The sequence below is a fragment of the Syngnathoides biaculeatus genome, chromosome 2, assembly GCF_019802595.1.
Source record: "Syngnathoides biaculeatus isolate LvHL_M chromosome 2, ASM1980259v1, whole genome shotgun sequence".
NCBI lineage: Eukaryota > Metazoa > Chordata > Actinopteri > Syngnathiformes > Syngnathidae > Syngnathoides > Syngnathoides biaculeatus.
The window spans coordinates 8,719,623-8,736,385 of NC_084641.1; the positions used below are offsets into that span (position 1 = coordinate 8,719,623).

Here is a 16,763-nt window from a genome sequence, read left to right on the forward strand (position 1 = left end):
TAAATCATGGACGAAAGCAAATGGTCAGGGGCAGGGAAGATGGAGGGAGAATAGAGGATACCTAAATGTGTGTGCTTGGGTGAAGGAAGGGAAAGGGTGCAAACATGGTAGGTGAGGGCTGGAAGACAGTTGGAGTGAATGACGTTTTGGATTTTCTCTGCAATAACACGTTTCCCTCGACACATCCTGTCTGTGTCTAGATTAGAGTTGTCACACTGAAGGGCTCATTTGCCTTTTGCTTGCTCATTACATCCATCTCAAATGTATTTCCTCTTCTGGGAGACCCCCCGCCTCCATCCCTACACCGCTGCTGTGTTTGTGTGTGTGCGTGTGTGTGTGTGAGTGCACGTGTAGCATATGAGCGTTTCATTACAAACATGCCACTCGACTTTGCGCACACCCTGATGACAGATTGTATTTGCAAAGTTAGTGAAGCTGATGTGATTTACAATTTGGTGACACTAAACACACTTGCATAAACACACACACTTTTGATGCATATCCTTATCATGTTTGCATATTGAGACACACAACTGTTAATGTTCTAATAGCTTCTTCCATTGTGATTTCTTCCATATGGTTCAGACTAATATTCTGCTCAGAGCAAATGTACTTAAACTGACACAAACACACACACGCAAACACAATCTCAGGCAGCCCTTCTGTGCTACATTAACTACAAACCTCATTTCCCCACAAAGAGAAGCCACTGGGTAAAATGCACTGGGACGACTCATTAAACCTTTCACACATGCATAAACGTCTACGCCCACCCGTGACCACGCATGTATGCATAACCCCCCAACTCCACCCTGTGCCCATTTCTATCATTGTAACAGGCGATATACCACTAGGACACCCTCTGATGCAAGAATCGCCCTTTTGATGTCAACAATTCCTGTTTGAGCCAGTGAACGTGAGATGAATGAACCTTCAAGCTATCCTTTTAGGGGCACCCGTTGTGACAAGGTTCTAGATAAAAGCGGTGGTGGGTGTTGCACAATAGCTGCAACAGGGGAGGTTCACCAGTCATCATGAATTCCATGCTACTGGATCTAAGTCGTCCACTACTAAGGACGGTGTTGTGGCTACAGGTTGTCTTGGTACCTTCAAGCAAAACCACACATTTATGTGTATGGCACATTTCATACACAAGCTAACTCAATGTGCTTTTAAGGGATTCAAAGATTTAAATACAAATAAAACAGCATACAACCCAAAAATATTATTTGAAGATGGATGTATTATAAAAAGTATGAGGGGAAAAACAAAGTTTTTCACCTGGATTTAAAAACATTCACACTTTGGGCGGACGTAACTTTGATTGGTAGTTTATTCCATTTATGCTCTGCGTAATAGCTAAATGCTGCTTCATGTTGAACTCTGCATTCCGTTATTAGACCCGAATCAGTTGATTTTATAGCCCTACTGCGTTTGTATTTAATTAGCATTTCTTTCATGTATTCAGGACCTAAACGAGTAGGAGAACTTTAAAATATATTCTAAAGCTGGTTTGAAGCCAGTATAAAGACTTTGGAATTTAAGTGATATTGTCTGACCTCTTTGTTCTGGTCAAAACCCAAGCTGCAGCATTCTGAATAAGCTGCAGCTGTTTAATGCTCTTTTTGAAGAGTCCAGTCAGAAAACCAATCGTCAAGTCTACTTGTGTAAAAAAAAAAAAAAAAAACACGGATGAGCTTCTCCTGGTCTGCTTGGCACATCCAAGCCTTCATTCAGAATATGTTCTTCAAATGGTAAAAGGCAGTTTTTGTAATTGATTTTTTATGACTGATGAAAGTCAAGTTGGAATCAGAACACCAAGGTTTCAGACTTGGTCTTTGCTTTTTAAAGATAGTGAGTGAATGTATTTACTAACAGCCATACTATTTTTTTTTTTTTTTTGGCAAAAACAATTCTCAATTTTGTTGTGGTTTAGTTGAAGAAAATGTTGTCTCGAGTTATTTGCTTTAGACAGTGCCATTACACCTGAATTGAACTGACGCCATCTGGAGACGCTGCTAAATATAACATTGTGTCATCTAAATAGCTGTGATGGTCAAAAATAAAGTTCTGAAGAATTTGACCCAAGGTTAGCATATACACGCTGAACAGAAGTGATCCCTTGAGGTACCCCAGAGGACATTGCCTTATGTTGCGATTGAGCACTTCCAGTGGTTACAAAGTTACTTCTTTCCTCTAGAAAGGACGTGAAGCATTTAATAACTGTTCCATTTAATCCTACCCATGATTCCAACCTTTTCAGCAGTATATTATGATCGTATCAAAATACCAACTGTATTAAAAGCCGCACTGAGATTTAACAAGACCAAAATTGGCACCTTTCCCGAGTCAGTATTCAACCTTTCATCATTTAGTACGTTGATAAAAGAACATTTTGTACCATGATGAATTCGGAAACCTGATTGAAATTTGTCAGAAAGTCCATTTAAATTCAAGAAATGGCTGAGGTGATTAAAAATAACTTTGTCAACAATCTTGGTTATGAAATGGAAATCCGAGATGGGTCTAAAGCTAATATGGAATCCTCCAGCACTCTTTTTTTTTTTTCTAGAAGAGGCTTAACAGCGGCTACTTTGAGAGCTTTAAGAGACTCACCAGACTGAAATGAGCAATTGATGATTTGCTACAAATCAGCTGGCACAGACCTCACCATAGTTTTGAAAAATTCAGATGGTATTGAGTCAAGACAGGTCATTGATGATTCCACCTGCTGAACAGTTTTCCCTATCCCTGTGGCGACCAAGAAGTGATGGTTGGGGCACGAATGTGAGGTCTAGGATTCAATGGCCACACCTTGGCACAAAGTCAGTAGATGATGAAGCGCTTGGACTGAGACAAAAATAGGTTTTATGACTGGACTACTGCTGCATTCGGTGGGAACAACACCAAGCTGTCAAAAACAGAATCTAAGCATACAGTCATGAATCCTCTGTGTGGGGTTTGCCTTTAACATTTCCCTCATCAACCACCATAAACTCATTGTGGGCATCACCGAATGCCTAATAATGCCTGACGACCATGATCCAATGCTTGCAAGCCATCAGAAAGCCCTAATATACTAGTTCGGGATAAAGTAAACGAAGCCTTAAACCTGAAAAAACTCAACTCCTTCTTGTAAACTAATAGGTCAGAGTTTTTGGCTGCTGCTGCTGAGCAATTGCTTAAAACATACTGATAATCACCAGCACACCCCCCCCCACACACACACACACAAAAAAATGTGGCCCCATATTTGGTTCATCATTGTCCATTTCAAAAGCTGCATTGATGTGTTCTGCACTAGAGCGATAACCAGTGCATATGAATGCTGGACATATATCGTTGAATTCATCCTATCGCTATCCAGAGAAGAAAAGACAGAGCCACACAATCCTTTGAGCGATTTAGTTCATACCACTTATCAACCTGCTAACCTTGATATCACCTTGTCTTCCAGGTTTTAAGTGCCATTAAAAACGTCTGCCATTATAAATTCCTGTATACCTATCCTTGGTCACAAAATGCAGAAACAACATGACTCTGATTATGAGTACACTGAAACACAGGGGCTCATTGACATCAACCGGCAAACCTTTAGCATCTAGCAAAATGATACCAACTTCATCCATTTTATGTACCGCTTATCCTCACAACTTCAAGGTAACAAGAAAAAAGCAGCCCATTGGCAACTTGAAAGTAGCTATCCATTCACAAGTTGGGAAAACGTCAGAAATCTGGAACAACACAAGAAGGCATTTTAAGACATTTGAGGCGCTCACATTCGCAGAGATGCTGTACGTCAGGAAAATCTTCAGGATCATGTGGGAGGATCGCTGCATGTCTGGTACCTCTCTCATTACCATTACCCGTCATCAGCTCAGATGGACAGGTCGTGTGATCTGTATGCCTAACTCTCTCTCCCCTCCTCAACATGTCAAAGGATACTGTGCTCCTGGAGACCCAAAGAAGAGGTGCAAAGACATGGTAAAAACCAAAGTGCCACACAGACCTCGTGCACCAACAACCATGGATTTCAATGCATGAAACAGGATGTCCGAGAGAAAATTCTGAAAGCTTATATAAAAAAAAAACCCTGTTATTTGGGAGTGTAAGGCAATCAGAGAAGGACAAAAACACACAAAGTTTGGAGCTGTGGTCACAACCAGTGAGGACGGAGAGGAAGACATTCAGCTGCCGGATAATTGATGCGTCGGAACCCCTGCTGGCGACATATCAGATGCCGAGACTGTCAGGGATGATTTAACCCCAGATTTACAGGGACTCTCAGACATCCTTATTAGGAGAAAGTGATGAAGATACATGATCTGGGGGCTCCCCTTCGCATTGCATATTTGTTCCTCTAACTTTCCATTGTTGTATTGTGCTGCTTTCAGATTTTGGTGAAAAAGTGCATCAAAGGACAGGCAAAAACTTGGCTTTGGTGTACAAGCCTGCAAGCACGTCAGTGCTACTCCCCTAAAACAAAATGCTTTATTTTGTTTATAAGGTTGCTAACCAATGAATTGATCTGGATGGCACTGAGATGAGTCATATTCTCTAAGTATGCATAGAAAGTTTGAACTCCACTCATAAAAGGGCTTGTAAAGGGTGACATTCGCCAACTATATTTAGTGTGCAACTTTATCACCACTAACTGCTAAATGTTGCAAACTCTACTAAAATGGGCCCCGGACCGTCATAAATAAGACATTCCTGATAAAAGTTTTAATGTATCATCATGGCAGTGCCGCTCATGAAGCTAACGCAGAGGAGTTTAATTTGTCTCATCACATATTTTACTTACCTAATTTTGTGATGAAACCTTGGGCACATTTGGGTCGTATAAGCTGGCTCATCAGCAACGCTTTACCCGAGACACTGATGAGGATGAAGTTGGTAATATTAACGGCCAGAATGTAGTAAAATTAGTGTGTTTGTTGAAGCTTTTCAACAAGTTGTATGCCGTGTGTATGAATGCAGTGATGTGGCTTCAACCAAAAAGTTCCATGTTTTGTGGCTAAAAATAATCAGTTTTTCAGTGAACAGGCCTTCTAACCTTGATCCACAGCTTTGAACCATCTCTGCTTTTTGTGTGGGTCATGCACACGCTGCTCTGCTGACCCTAGCAGCTGCCCCTCACCCACTCAATTAGCTTCTATAGCTCAAACCCAGTGAGGTCGCAACCTTTTCTGATTGTCCTTCATTTCCCATCCAGCTCGCTGTGTCAGCCTTTCAAACGTGGTGAGAAAAAGGCACAGGGACAGTGCGGGTGCAGCGAGCACCTCAATGGGATCAGAAAATGGAAGTGATGGGGTAAGTAAAGGATACAGCTCAATGTGTCTGTAAGAATAAGGCAATTTTGCTGGACAAGTGGGTGGATCACCCGTCGACCCAGAATTGGGAAGTCTTTATCCTGAACCTGGAGATAATCAGCAGTGATCGGAACTTCAACCACTCCTTCGTTTAGTCATGAAAACAACAAACATCTGCCAATCAATTTTCCAGAACATTTATCCTCAGCCTGTCTCTGGTCACGCTGGCCGAGAAGCGGGGTCCCCCCTGAACTGGTCGGCAGCCAATTACAAGCCACATTCTATATAGACCAACAATCATTCGCACTCGCATTCAGACCTATGGGCAATTTAAAGTCTTCAATCAACCTGCCACGGATGTTTTTGGGGAGGTGGTAGGAAACCGGAGTACCCAGAGAAAACCTACACAGGGGAAGAACATCCTAACTCCAGACATGAGGACTTGGATTTAAACCCCAGTCCTCAGAGATGTGAGGCAAATGCGCTAACCAGCCATGCATCGTGCCACCAATTAACAAGCAAAAACGCAAAAGTAAATTCTCAAACTTGTGGAGTTAATTGTTTAAATCTTCAGCGAGCTTAGGTGTGTGTGTGTGCGTGCATATGCATGCATTTGTGTGTTTGGTTGACTGACATTGGCTTTTGAGGGTTGTTTTCCTCTCACTTTTCACCTCTCCCGGATCGTTGCTCCCCAAGCGAGCACATACACACACGAGAAAGTAGGATCCGATAACAGAAGATTACACATGCTTGCTCACCTTTCTCGAAACACACGTGCACAAATGCCCTCTCACACACACACACACACACACATACACATAAACACAAACACGCTCACACCCACTCTTTCATTGATCGGACCCATTCTATATCCTTTCTCAGGGTTTCTTTGTAGTAGCTCTCAAATAATCCCCTCTCATAACTCATCAGCTCGCGTGGTCAGCAATTCTCATTTATCACTGTAACTTAGGTCCCCTCGCTGCCATTCTGGGTGCACCCTGAGTACCCACAGCAATATGGAGGATCACCAAGTGAAGCAAGGCCAGTGAACTAATCTTTGCGGAGTAAACAATCTATAAAGCAATATAGGATTTTATGAGCTATGGGTGTTGTTTGGAATCAGAGCAAATTCAATGATGCAACAGTCCATCCATGTTTTTTCCACTCATTCTGATTCTTTTTTCCAGAATCTCTTACAGCGTATAAAGAATATCAGGCTGTTCATCGTGAAAATATTCAGACAAACGTGTTTGATATATAAGATGACGTGGTCGTCAAGGCCACACACAAGTACTGCTGCATTATATTAGAGTTCATTCGTGCATTTTTGTCTCCAGTTTGTCCAGGTACAGAGAACAAGCTGAGCTCCCTTTCAGACCTGGACCAGCAGTACCGCACCCTGAAGAAACTCTACGAAAACTGTGAAGTTGTCATGGGCAACCTGGAGATAACCAGCATTGATCGGAACCGCAACCTCTCCTTCCTTAAGGTATGAAATCAGCTGTTGATTGTGATCACGACGTTGATTATGAGTACAATATTGAGACAAACTAAGTCAACATGGGGGAGTGCAAACCAGAACAAGCGACTCATAAGAATGTTTCAGCACAATGGCCCGAGCTCTCACTTTTGATGGCTTTAATAATTTAAGTGTTCCAAGGTAAGTTTAAGAACTGCAAGATCCAAAAATGGCAACCCCCCCCAAAAAAAATAGTCATTTGTGTGACTGCATATCAACACATAAATCACAGTGAACTGGAAAATGTGTTTAGCGGCCTCTCTACCTCAGAATAATCTCATGCATTCATTTATTCATTCATCTTCCGTACTGCCTTTTCCCATAATCACCTCCACATCCCACATGTCCATTTAGATAAATGGTCATTGCAAAATACCTTATGACTGAATGAATGTTCATATCAGTGAAGCCCGTTTATCACTGGTACCCTTACCATGAATCCCTGCAGCAAAATGAAATCACATCCATCGGTTTTCTGTACCGCTTATCCTCACTAGAGCTGCGGGCCTGCTGGAGCCTATCCTAGCAATCATTGAGCGGGAGGCAGGGTAAACCCTGAACAACTCGCTAGCCAATGAGAGGACTCATAATTTCCCGAAAAGAATATTCCGTGGGATTTCAAATGAATCGGTCATGGATGACGTGAACGGCATTTTCTTTTATTGGTAATTCTTTGGGGGGTTGTCTTTGTCATATTTATATAAGTGTGATATACAAAAAAAATGAAACTTACTTGACAATGTCAATTTTTACCATTACATTTGATAAATTATATATTACTAGACGTTTCATTTGATACTGTCCAATATTGATCCCTTGTAGTGTAGGTATTCCTGATGTATTATGATTATAAATGCCACTGCAAAAGGTGGGTATTACTTTTACATTACAGGCACAGAGGAACATTTGCAATATCTGTGACCTTAGAAATAAAAGAATTGAAGATGATGAAAATAAACCCAATGGGGATTTGGGCAGACTGGTAAAACGACACAATGATATCAAACGTAGAACTGCCAGACAATTCCCGTTACTTTTTTTTTTTTTTTTTTTTTTTGTCGGAATCATGATCATGGGCAGAAAAACCTTTTTGGTCCCTGACAAAACATGCTGCTTTTGAACTGTCTGTCATCTGGCAGTTCATCAAGTTCTGGCCGTTCTGCAGGAGTTTCAGTGCAGTATTCAAATGTTTTGCAAAGATGATTCACACATCTCCACGCCCCAACCCAAAAATAATCACATGACTCTGCAGTGTTTGGATGTTGGTAGAGAAAGAAGGTTTGATATGAGGTAATAATAGAGTGGCACCACAACTCGGGGGATATATGAGATGAGGGTTTTTGTTTTTTTTGGGGGGGGGATGATTTGTCAGCAATTATTTCACTTAGGGCCACTACATGGTGACAGCCAACTTCACAACAAGCAACAGCTTAGCAGACAGTGAATACTTAATTAAATAATTAATAATTTCTTGCTTCAAGCTGTTTCCAGCTGGATTTAAACACAAGAGAACTGTAACAAAACCACATCACTTTCCCTTTTTGAAAGACCGTCGACTTAATGCTAACACACAATGAAAAATGCCATAGATGAGCTTAATAATCGTGCATCAATGTTGCAGTAATCAACTACAAATGTCCAATTTCACTGCATCTTTGTCTTTTTTTTTGTTTGTTTGTTTGTTTCACCATCAAACATATGTGTATCAGACAGTATGTATGGAAAAGACTGCCCCTGCTGGACATGGGATGTATGCTGGGAGCACCACCATGTCCGTTGAATAAAAGCATAAAGAATAGAAACTGTTTAATTTACACTCTATAAATGACATTATTAAAGCATGTGTATGTTTATACTCTACAATGTGATTTAATTAATTGAATTTGTATTGTTCTTTGTTCTTGCAAGTTAGTTTGTTCATCTTCTCACCACTCAAAGTAAATGTTGTACCATGGTGGCAGAGACTGCCGGAGAGAAATTCTTTGTGTGTTGTTACACACATGGCCATTAAAGTTGATTCTGATTCTGGCTATTTTTTTCCCCCTTAAAAATGAAAAATTCCTGTGCTTAGTGCATTGGGTGTGTGAAAAGTCCAAAACAAATGTTTTTATTGCTTCACCACAAGTTGTAATAAAACCAGTGGTTTCAACATTAATGATGAATGATGTGCAATTAAATGGTGCCGGTTACATACTTGTACGCACATTATCCCAACAAAGTTGTACTAATCAATCACAATAATGGCATGGAAAGTTCAAATGCTAGGGCCCCTGATGATTTGATACCATGGACAGAGTCAATGTGTGCGTGTGTTCGTGTGTGATTCACAAACCTCAGCACCATGGACAGATAAACGTGTGCGCCATTCACATCGTGCTGTTTAATGAAGTGCGTGCAGTCTAATTACTGGGCCAGCGCTATAAAATGAACACCATAAACAGTCCCATTAGGCTCAGCATCATTAGGGAAACAATTAGACATCTGGGGATTGTTAAGTGGATGTGAGGGAGGTCAGGTCTCTGGAGTTTAGTGGTAACTATGGGAACTGTTTGTCGCAGTGAAACCCCCACCACGACTTTAATGCCGCTGTTTGATGCTGGACCGTTTTTATTCATAAGTTCCATTCATTTGAAACAATCTTATTTTAATATTCATTTTGTGACGTGTTTAACTTTAGTCATAATAATATGGATAATGAATTAGATGGTTGGTTGGCTAGTTCAGCAGATGTAGATGATGGATTTTTTTACATTTTTTTTTCATTTTGCGGCCTGTGCATGGGAGCTGCAACCCACTGTGAAATGCAATTTATCCGCACAGTTGATTGTTGTTGAACTTTTGTCTGGCAATCTTCCAATTAAGTGAGTTGGGTGGAAATGTTCATGAATTTGTAAACACACACCTAATGAGTTGATATTTTTCACCCTAATTTGGATCTATTAAATCCATGATTTTTAGTTGCTTCTTCACTTTACAAAAAGGAATATGACTTCTAATTTGGATGGAATAGGTTCATTTAACACAAAACAGGATGTCAAATTGGAATAGACCTTCAGTATGAACACAGTCTTATTTGCAAAGGGTTCTTACTAAAACAAGAACAATGTTTATAGAGTATGCCAGGGATTTTCAGTTAATATTTGGAGAGGTCCGATTCCAAGGGATTTTGCAGGGCCAAGCTCTGGACATTACAAATTTTCAATGTGTCCATCCCTCCATCCTTTCTCTTCAGTGCTCAATCTAAAAAAGGAGAAGCTTTAAAACTGGTAAATCTAAGAAATGATTGGCTCCAGTTGCAACAAATCTCTGAAATTTATGCAAATATGTCATGTCGAGACCTACACGCTGCACTCGCAGAATTCTACTTATAATGCTTCAACGATTTGTATCTTCAGTACCCAAACATTTATTGAATGTTGTTGTTGAATGTTGTTGAAAGAAAAGGTGACATGACCCTGAGAATGTGTTGCAGCCATAAAATTGTAGATTGATTATTTGCTAAAAACAAACTTTACCAGTTTGAATCTTAAGTATCTTATCGTGGTTGTCCATTAAATTAAATAGTGGCTAAACAAGATTTGCAAATAATTGCATTTTGTTTTTAACACAGCACCACACCTAAATTGGAGTTTGGTTTGTACATAAAATTATTGGATTTAAAGAGAAATAGAAATGGGGTATCATGCCCTGCAGTTTAAAAGTAGCCCAACACTCAACCCAAAGGTTACTTGTAAAACTGAGACACCTCAAGCTTCCCTTTTTAATAGTGTACTTCCAATTTTAATATCTTCCCTTATATAGACACAGTCAGTGCATAAACTCATTCAGATGACAATTAGAAGGGGTCTCAAGTGAGGGGTTGGTTGGTAGAGAGGTTAGTGAGGTGTCAATTTTATTGCAGACGAAAACAGCTGCTGTGCTAAAATTACTTTCGAGTTTGTGTGTGTGTGTGTGTGTGTGTGTGTGTGTGTGTTGTGTGTGTGTGTGTATGTGCGTGCGTACATGGGTGCACGCGTGTGTGCGTGTGCGTGCACACATGTATGTTTGACCGTTGTCGGTTCTGTCACGGTGATGCAGTGATGGAGCAGGTGAGAGCAATGCACAGGACAAATGTTGACAGTTAGATAGATGAGATGGCTCGGGGACCACTTCAGGTTCATAGTGGATCTCTGACTTTCCCATAGTCCCCATCTACATATTCATTTTATTGCCCGTCATTCTGTGAGATAATCCATAAATCTTCCCCAGTAGGTCATCCTGAAGCTTTACTGTGTGTAAAATACATCTGGAGGCAATGTAAAATCAATAGCGTCATACATATTACAAACATTGCATGTTTATAATGCTGCATGATTGCTAAGAAAAATCATGCAAATCAGTAATTTAATCACAGTGTTTACCTGTAGTTGAACAAACAATAAGACGAACAGACGTTTTTTTTTTTTCCCCCAACTTGATACAGTACTCTTGAAACATCTGGGTTATGTTACCACGGTGCCAATCCTGTGGCATCTCTCACTGATTGGGAGTTTATTGGGCTAACTGCTGAGCAAAAATTTGTAGTTGCACTACAAACATATGACAATATACCTGGGCCCTTTTCAAAATGTTTATTGTAGTAGCCCTAATACCAAGATATCGTAAGGAGCAGTCCTGGATTGCAAAGTTTATGAGGATTGTTTGGGCTATCCTTGAACAGTATATATATATATTAAAAAAAAAAAAAAGCACAATAGGTTAACTGAAGACTGAATCACAGATACAGTAGTGTCTTACGTTACAATTTGAATTTGTTCAGAACCACACTTGTAAAAAGACTCAAAATACAAAATGGAATGGCTCTGGTTTTGAAATTCGAAACCCTCCTTTTATTTAGTAAATTAGAAGAATTTGTAAGATGGGTACAATTCTTTTGAAAAAACATGACTAGTCAAATGAAACATTATTTAAATGGGATTCAAAGTAAACTGTCAAGCATTTCAGAGAAGTATTATCATCAAACAAAACATAACAATAAAACTGTTGATGGTTGTTGGTTCCTGTATGTGGCAATAAGCGAGCCAAAGAACACGTGGAGACCAAGCACCCTGGACAAAAATATAAGCCATTGGACTTTTTTCAATAAGAAAAAAAAAGACCCTGCTACCAGATCATACATCCTATCTTTGTGAAGCGGTAACAAAGACAAAATTACGGAGCAGTCGCCGGGACTGATGCAAGGTAGACCGACTGCCTGAGGACCAAGCCTGTCCGATCCGGGTAGGTTCCATGATGTCCTCCCCTTCCGTGTGACACGCTCCGCCTGCGAGCTATGAATACGTCCCGACCACGACCCGTCCAGCACCTCATATTCTTTTGGACTCAGATTTTTTGGACTATGAGGAGGACCTTGATTTATATGACCGGCTGCCTGACTATGACTCAGATTATTTTGACTATGAATCTCTTCGCCCGATCTTTAATCCCAGTCAGTTTGTTTCACCTCCCCGCATTTCCAGCTCCCGTGTGTCTTCGCCCAGTAGGTCCGAGTCCTCCAATCCGTTTGTGGGAACCCGCTTGGCCATCTACCCGGGACCTCCGCGTGGCGACCAGAGGAGACGCCCAGGCCGGGCGCTCCCTTGTGCCTCCTGCTGCGCAGCAACCAAGACGCCGTCCTCGTCCACCCACTCCTCACCGTCAATGGTTACACCAGCAGACCCGCAGCTGGTGGTGAAGCTTCCAGCCCAGAGGGAGGAGGGGGTGCCAAATAACGAGGGGTTCTGCCACGAAATACGGGCGGAGATAGAGCGGCAGAGCGCCGAACTGGCGGTCCTCGCGGCCCAGGTCCGGCAAGGATTAGAGAACCAGCCGGGCTACGCTGACGTCGCGAATGCTACAGACTCGCTGCTGACTCAAGTTCACGCTGCAGTGGCTACGGATCCGCGCCCGAGACACGCCCACGTCGTGGTTTCAACTGTCTCTCTGCTTACTCTCATTCATGCTGCAGTGGCAACGGACTCGCTACCGAGCAAGTTTCACGTCGCTGTAGCAACGGATCCACCGCCGCGCCATTCCCTCGTCGCTGTATCAACGAATTCTCTGGAAGCTCACGTGGCAGTGGAAACAGATCCCCCGCCTTGCCACACTCACGTGGCGGGTGGCGACAGATTCACTGCTGCGTCACACCTCCGTCACGGTGGTGACAGGCGTCCGCACGACTGTCGTAGAAGAAGGGTAGAATTGGCGATTTGAGGATGAGCCTGCCAGAGCGCCTGCAACGTGCGTGTTCCCAACGAACAAGACCCAGGAGCGACGGGCAGAGAGCTTAAGTTCAGAGGCTGGAGTGAATTCAGATCAAGACGAGGTGAACTATTTTCCTCCAGTTAAGAGGCGGAGTACCTTATCATCCCCGTTGCTCCAGGCTGTCGCCAATGATGATCTGTTCAGGCCCATTCATGAACAAGCACCCAGTTCAGGAGTGCCAAGGCGATCACCGAAAAAGCAACAACGCAGCGTACTGCCGCCTGTGGGGTGTGGGGAGCCACTCTCCAAATCCTACGTTCCTGTCCAGGAGGTGGAGATGGCTCCGCAGCCTCCTCACGTTTCTGTCCAGGAGGCGGCTGCGGGGGTTCTGCAGCCACCTCACGTTCCTGTCCAGCAGACGGCGACAAGGGCTCGCCGGTCATCTCAAATTCCTGTCCAGCAGACAGCGGCGAGGGTTCCCCAGCCACCTCACGTTGCCGTCCAGCAGATGACGGTGAGGGTTCCCCAGCCGCCTAACGTTCCTGTCCAGCAGATGGCTGCCAGGGTTCCCCAGGCGCCTCACATTCCTGTCCAGCAGACGGCAGCGAGGGTTCCCCAGCCGCCTCACGTTCCCATCCAGGAGGTGGCGATGGCTCCGCAGTCGCCTCACGGTCCCGTCCAGGTTCCTGCACTCCCGTATCTTTGTTCGTGAACCCGTGTGTACCGACCTCCACCTGTTGTCCGACCGGCCCTGTAAGCCTGACTCCTTTGACACTCCTGCCTTCTTTGATCGATCTCCCGTGTACCGACTCCTGCCAGCCTGCGGACCTGCTCTCTACGCCCGACGTCCTGATTACCGCTGCTGCACCTGACTGTCTGCCTGATCCCCGACCTTGGAACAATAAACGTTTTTTCCAGAATTACCTCTGCGTCTCCCGAGTCCTGCATTTGGGTCCTTCCTCCGTCTCAATGGGTCGTGACACAGGGCTCACGTTAATACTGCATTGTAGTGTTGGTTTGTTGTGTTCATTTATTTCTGCCTTCTTTACACATACACACAAACAACGCACACACACATTTGCCACACCTTGTCAGCTGGTCTGTGAGGAAAGAATGCCTACTCTAAACCAGTCTGCTGTGCAAACAAAACAAAAAAAAAGCTTGGAGAACACCAGCTTGAAGACTTCCAAAATTGTGCCTATCATTGCGAATTGCGAGCATGTTATTGGCTAACAAAAAGCTTGTGTGGCCTTTTTCTAGGCAGTTGTTTGGTCAGTTGAAATGCTCGTCATTCTCTTTGTTTAGTTTGATAGACAACTGGCATTGAAGAGCATGTACGGCTTAATTTTTAAGAAGTGGATGGATATTCCCAATTTACAAAAGTGTTGCTTTTTGTGACTTTTGTCACTGCCACAATGGATAGGTTTCTAACGACGTCACCACCACGCTTAGACCAATCGGATAAATTAATGATGGAAAAACAACTTCACGCTTCACCTATCACCTGTGTTCTCTGACCTCTATGGCACACAAGATGGCGTAATTGGAAACCTACCCATACAGTGCTCATATCTCAAGTTTGGGTTCTTAAGTTAAAGCTTACGACTGAATGATGGCTCGTCTCTCAAAAAACGCATTAGTTGGGTCGCTCATCTCAAGTCACCACTGCATGTGGAAATGTGATTTTGAATGACAGGAGAAATCATAGACAAATGAATTGATAGATCATTATTCTGTATTGTTACATTTTATACAGAAATATTGTATGCTATTCGGAAATGTAATGTTGATAAATAGTTTTATGAACTTACCTGACTAAGGACTCATAGTGAGGCCACTTAAGTTCTCAACCATATCCCTTGCCAATAAAAGATTTAAAAAGACCAAGACCATGTGACTACAGTTACCAATGTTCAAAGGGAATCAACAAGCCTTTTCCTCGTATTACCCTTGATGTTTGTTGGCCAAAGGGTGCCTGTCACTCAGAATGACCCATTTTCCCAGAAGTGAATCGGGGAGTTGTGCCAAGTGGCCCCAGTGGCCCGCAAGCAGCTAATGGTGTCACCTATGCTGGCAGACTCTTCATTAAAGTTGGATCAATATGGCAGCCACAGCTACAAACCACAAGGCAGGTTGCCAAGGCTCCCTCACAGAGTTCTGGGACCAGGCAAAACCATGAGTTGCAACACATTCATGGACAGGACCATCTCATCCTCAGCCCCACTCATTTTGGCATGCACATGAACATATTGAGTTTTTCTTGTGGGGTGGATGTGTTGGACCAGGTTTCAGTACATCACTGCTGTTTCCCCAGGCTAGACACCCAGCTCCTCAGCATGCACCTAAGATTTTAATGTACTGCACACACCTATCTCTAGAGGGCATCGGGTTGTGGGTAGGGGGTGGGGGGATTTGGCTGCGGGGCAGCTGTGACTGGCAGCCCTGCCCTCTCCCCCATCCATCACAGACCACTCCAGATTTTAATGCACCACACCAGTCAGCAACCACTCATACGTAGGGTAGGGCCAGTGACTGCCAGTTGGGGACCTGTCAGTAATAGTGGGGGGGTTTACAGGATCTTCAGCTCCCACAGTGCAGGCACTGCAATTAGAGACTACTCATGGTTGTTCTTGTGCATGTGAAATGGTGTCAATTCACTTGCATTTATTTACAGACACACATCCCTGGGACTTATTTTCTAGGTGTGAGGCCAGTCAATAAGTATGACAAATAACATATAACTCTGCAAATGCCTTGCCTATCCCTCACTTGTACTCTGGTCCTACAGATGTTTATGATTTACATAGCCACTCTCACTACTCTTCAGTTGTATAGCTGGGTCTACGACCCCTGTCCTGCATACATATTCTCCTCCTGTCCCTGTCCTGCCCACTTCTGACCTGTTCTTGCCTCACAAGTTGTAGCAGTACTGACCTATGCAACTCTCAAATCGAATGTGTCATTCTCAGAGATGGGTAAAGTAGCCAGATATTGTACTCAAGTAAGAGTCCTATTATTTTGGAATATGACTCAAGTAAAAGTAAAAAGTAGTCATCCAAATATTTACTTGAGCCAGGGTAAGAAAATACTAAATGAAAAAGCTACTCAAGTAAAGAGTAACTCGTGAGTAACTTATTTTTTAAATCAGAACATGAAAAAAAATGTTATATATATATATTCTGTATGGCGCATGGTACCTCAGCTAGCTGGAAAGCTTTGGCCTCACGGTTCTGAGGACCCGGGTTCAATCCCAGCCCTCCCTGTGTGGAGTTTGCATGTTCTCTCCGTCCCTGCATGGATTTTCTCGGAGCACTCCAGTTTCCTCCCACATCAAAACAACAACAAAAAAAATGCAAAATTAATTGGACACTCTAAATTGCCCCTAGGTGATTGTGAGTGCGGCTGTTTGTCTCTATGTGCCCTGCGATTGGCTGGGAACCAATTCAGGGTGCACCCCGCCTCCTACCCAATCATAGCTGGGATAGACTCCAGCGCTCCCCGTGACCCTTGTGAGGATATATATATATGGGTGTTGACACTCAACCGAAAACTTAAATTTTTAATTGCCCAAAACCAAAAAGTCACATGAGCATTGCAGGCTGAGTGTGTGTGCATGAGCAACACCATAGCTTTTTTTGTCTTCTTTTCCTATATTTAGATACATTTTTACTCTCTCTTTTGTATTTCCTCTCACTTCCCTTTAAAAACTT

General features: G+C 42.9%; 1 protein-coding gene across 5 annotated transcripts in view; it reads left to right on the plus strand.

Annotated features, from left to right (window-relative positions):
* The window catches only part of LOC133506541 (receptor tyrosine-protein kinase erbB-4-like), a 182,902-nt gene that overhangs the window by 76,649 nt on the left and 89,490 nt on the right, over window positions 1-16,763 (plus strand). For all 5 annotated transcript variants that reach the window (XM_061830790.1, XM_061830783.1, XM_061830801.1 and 2 more), the window contains exon 2: window positions 6,650-6,801. In XM_061830790.1, coding sequence (XP_061686774.1) covers window positions 6,650-6,801 — 152 coding nt within the window. The remainder of the gene's footprint in view (window positions 1-6,649; window positions 6,802-16,763) is intronic.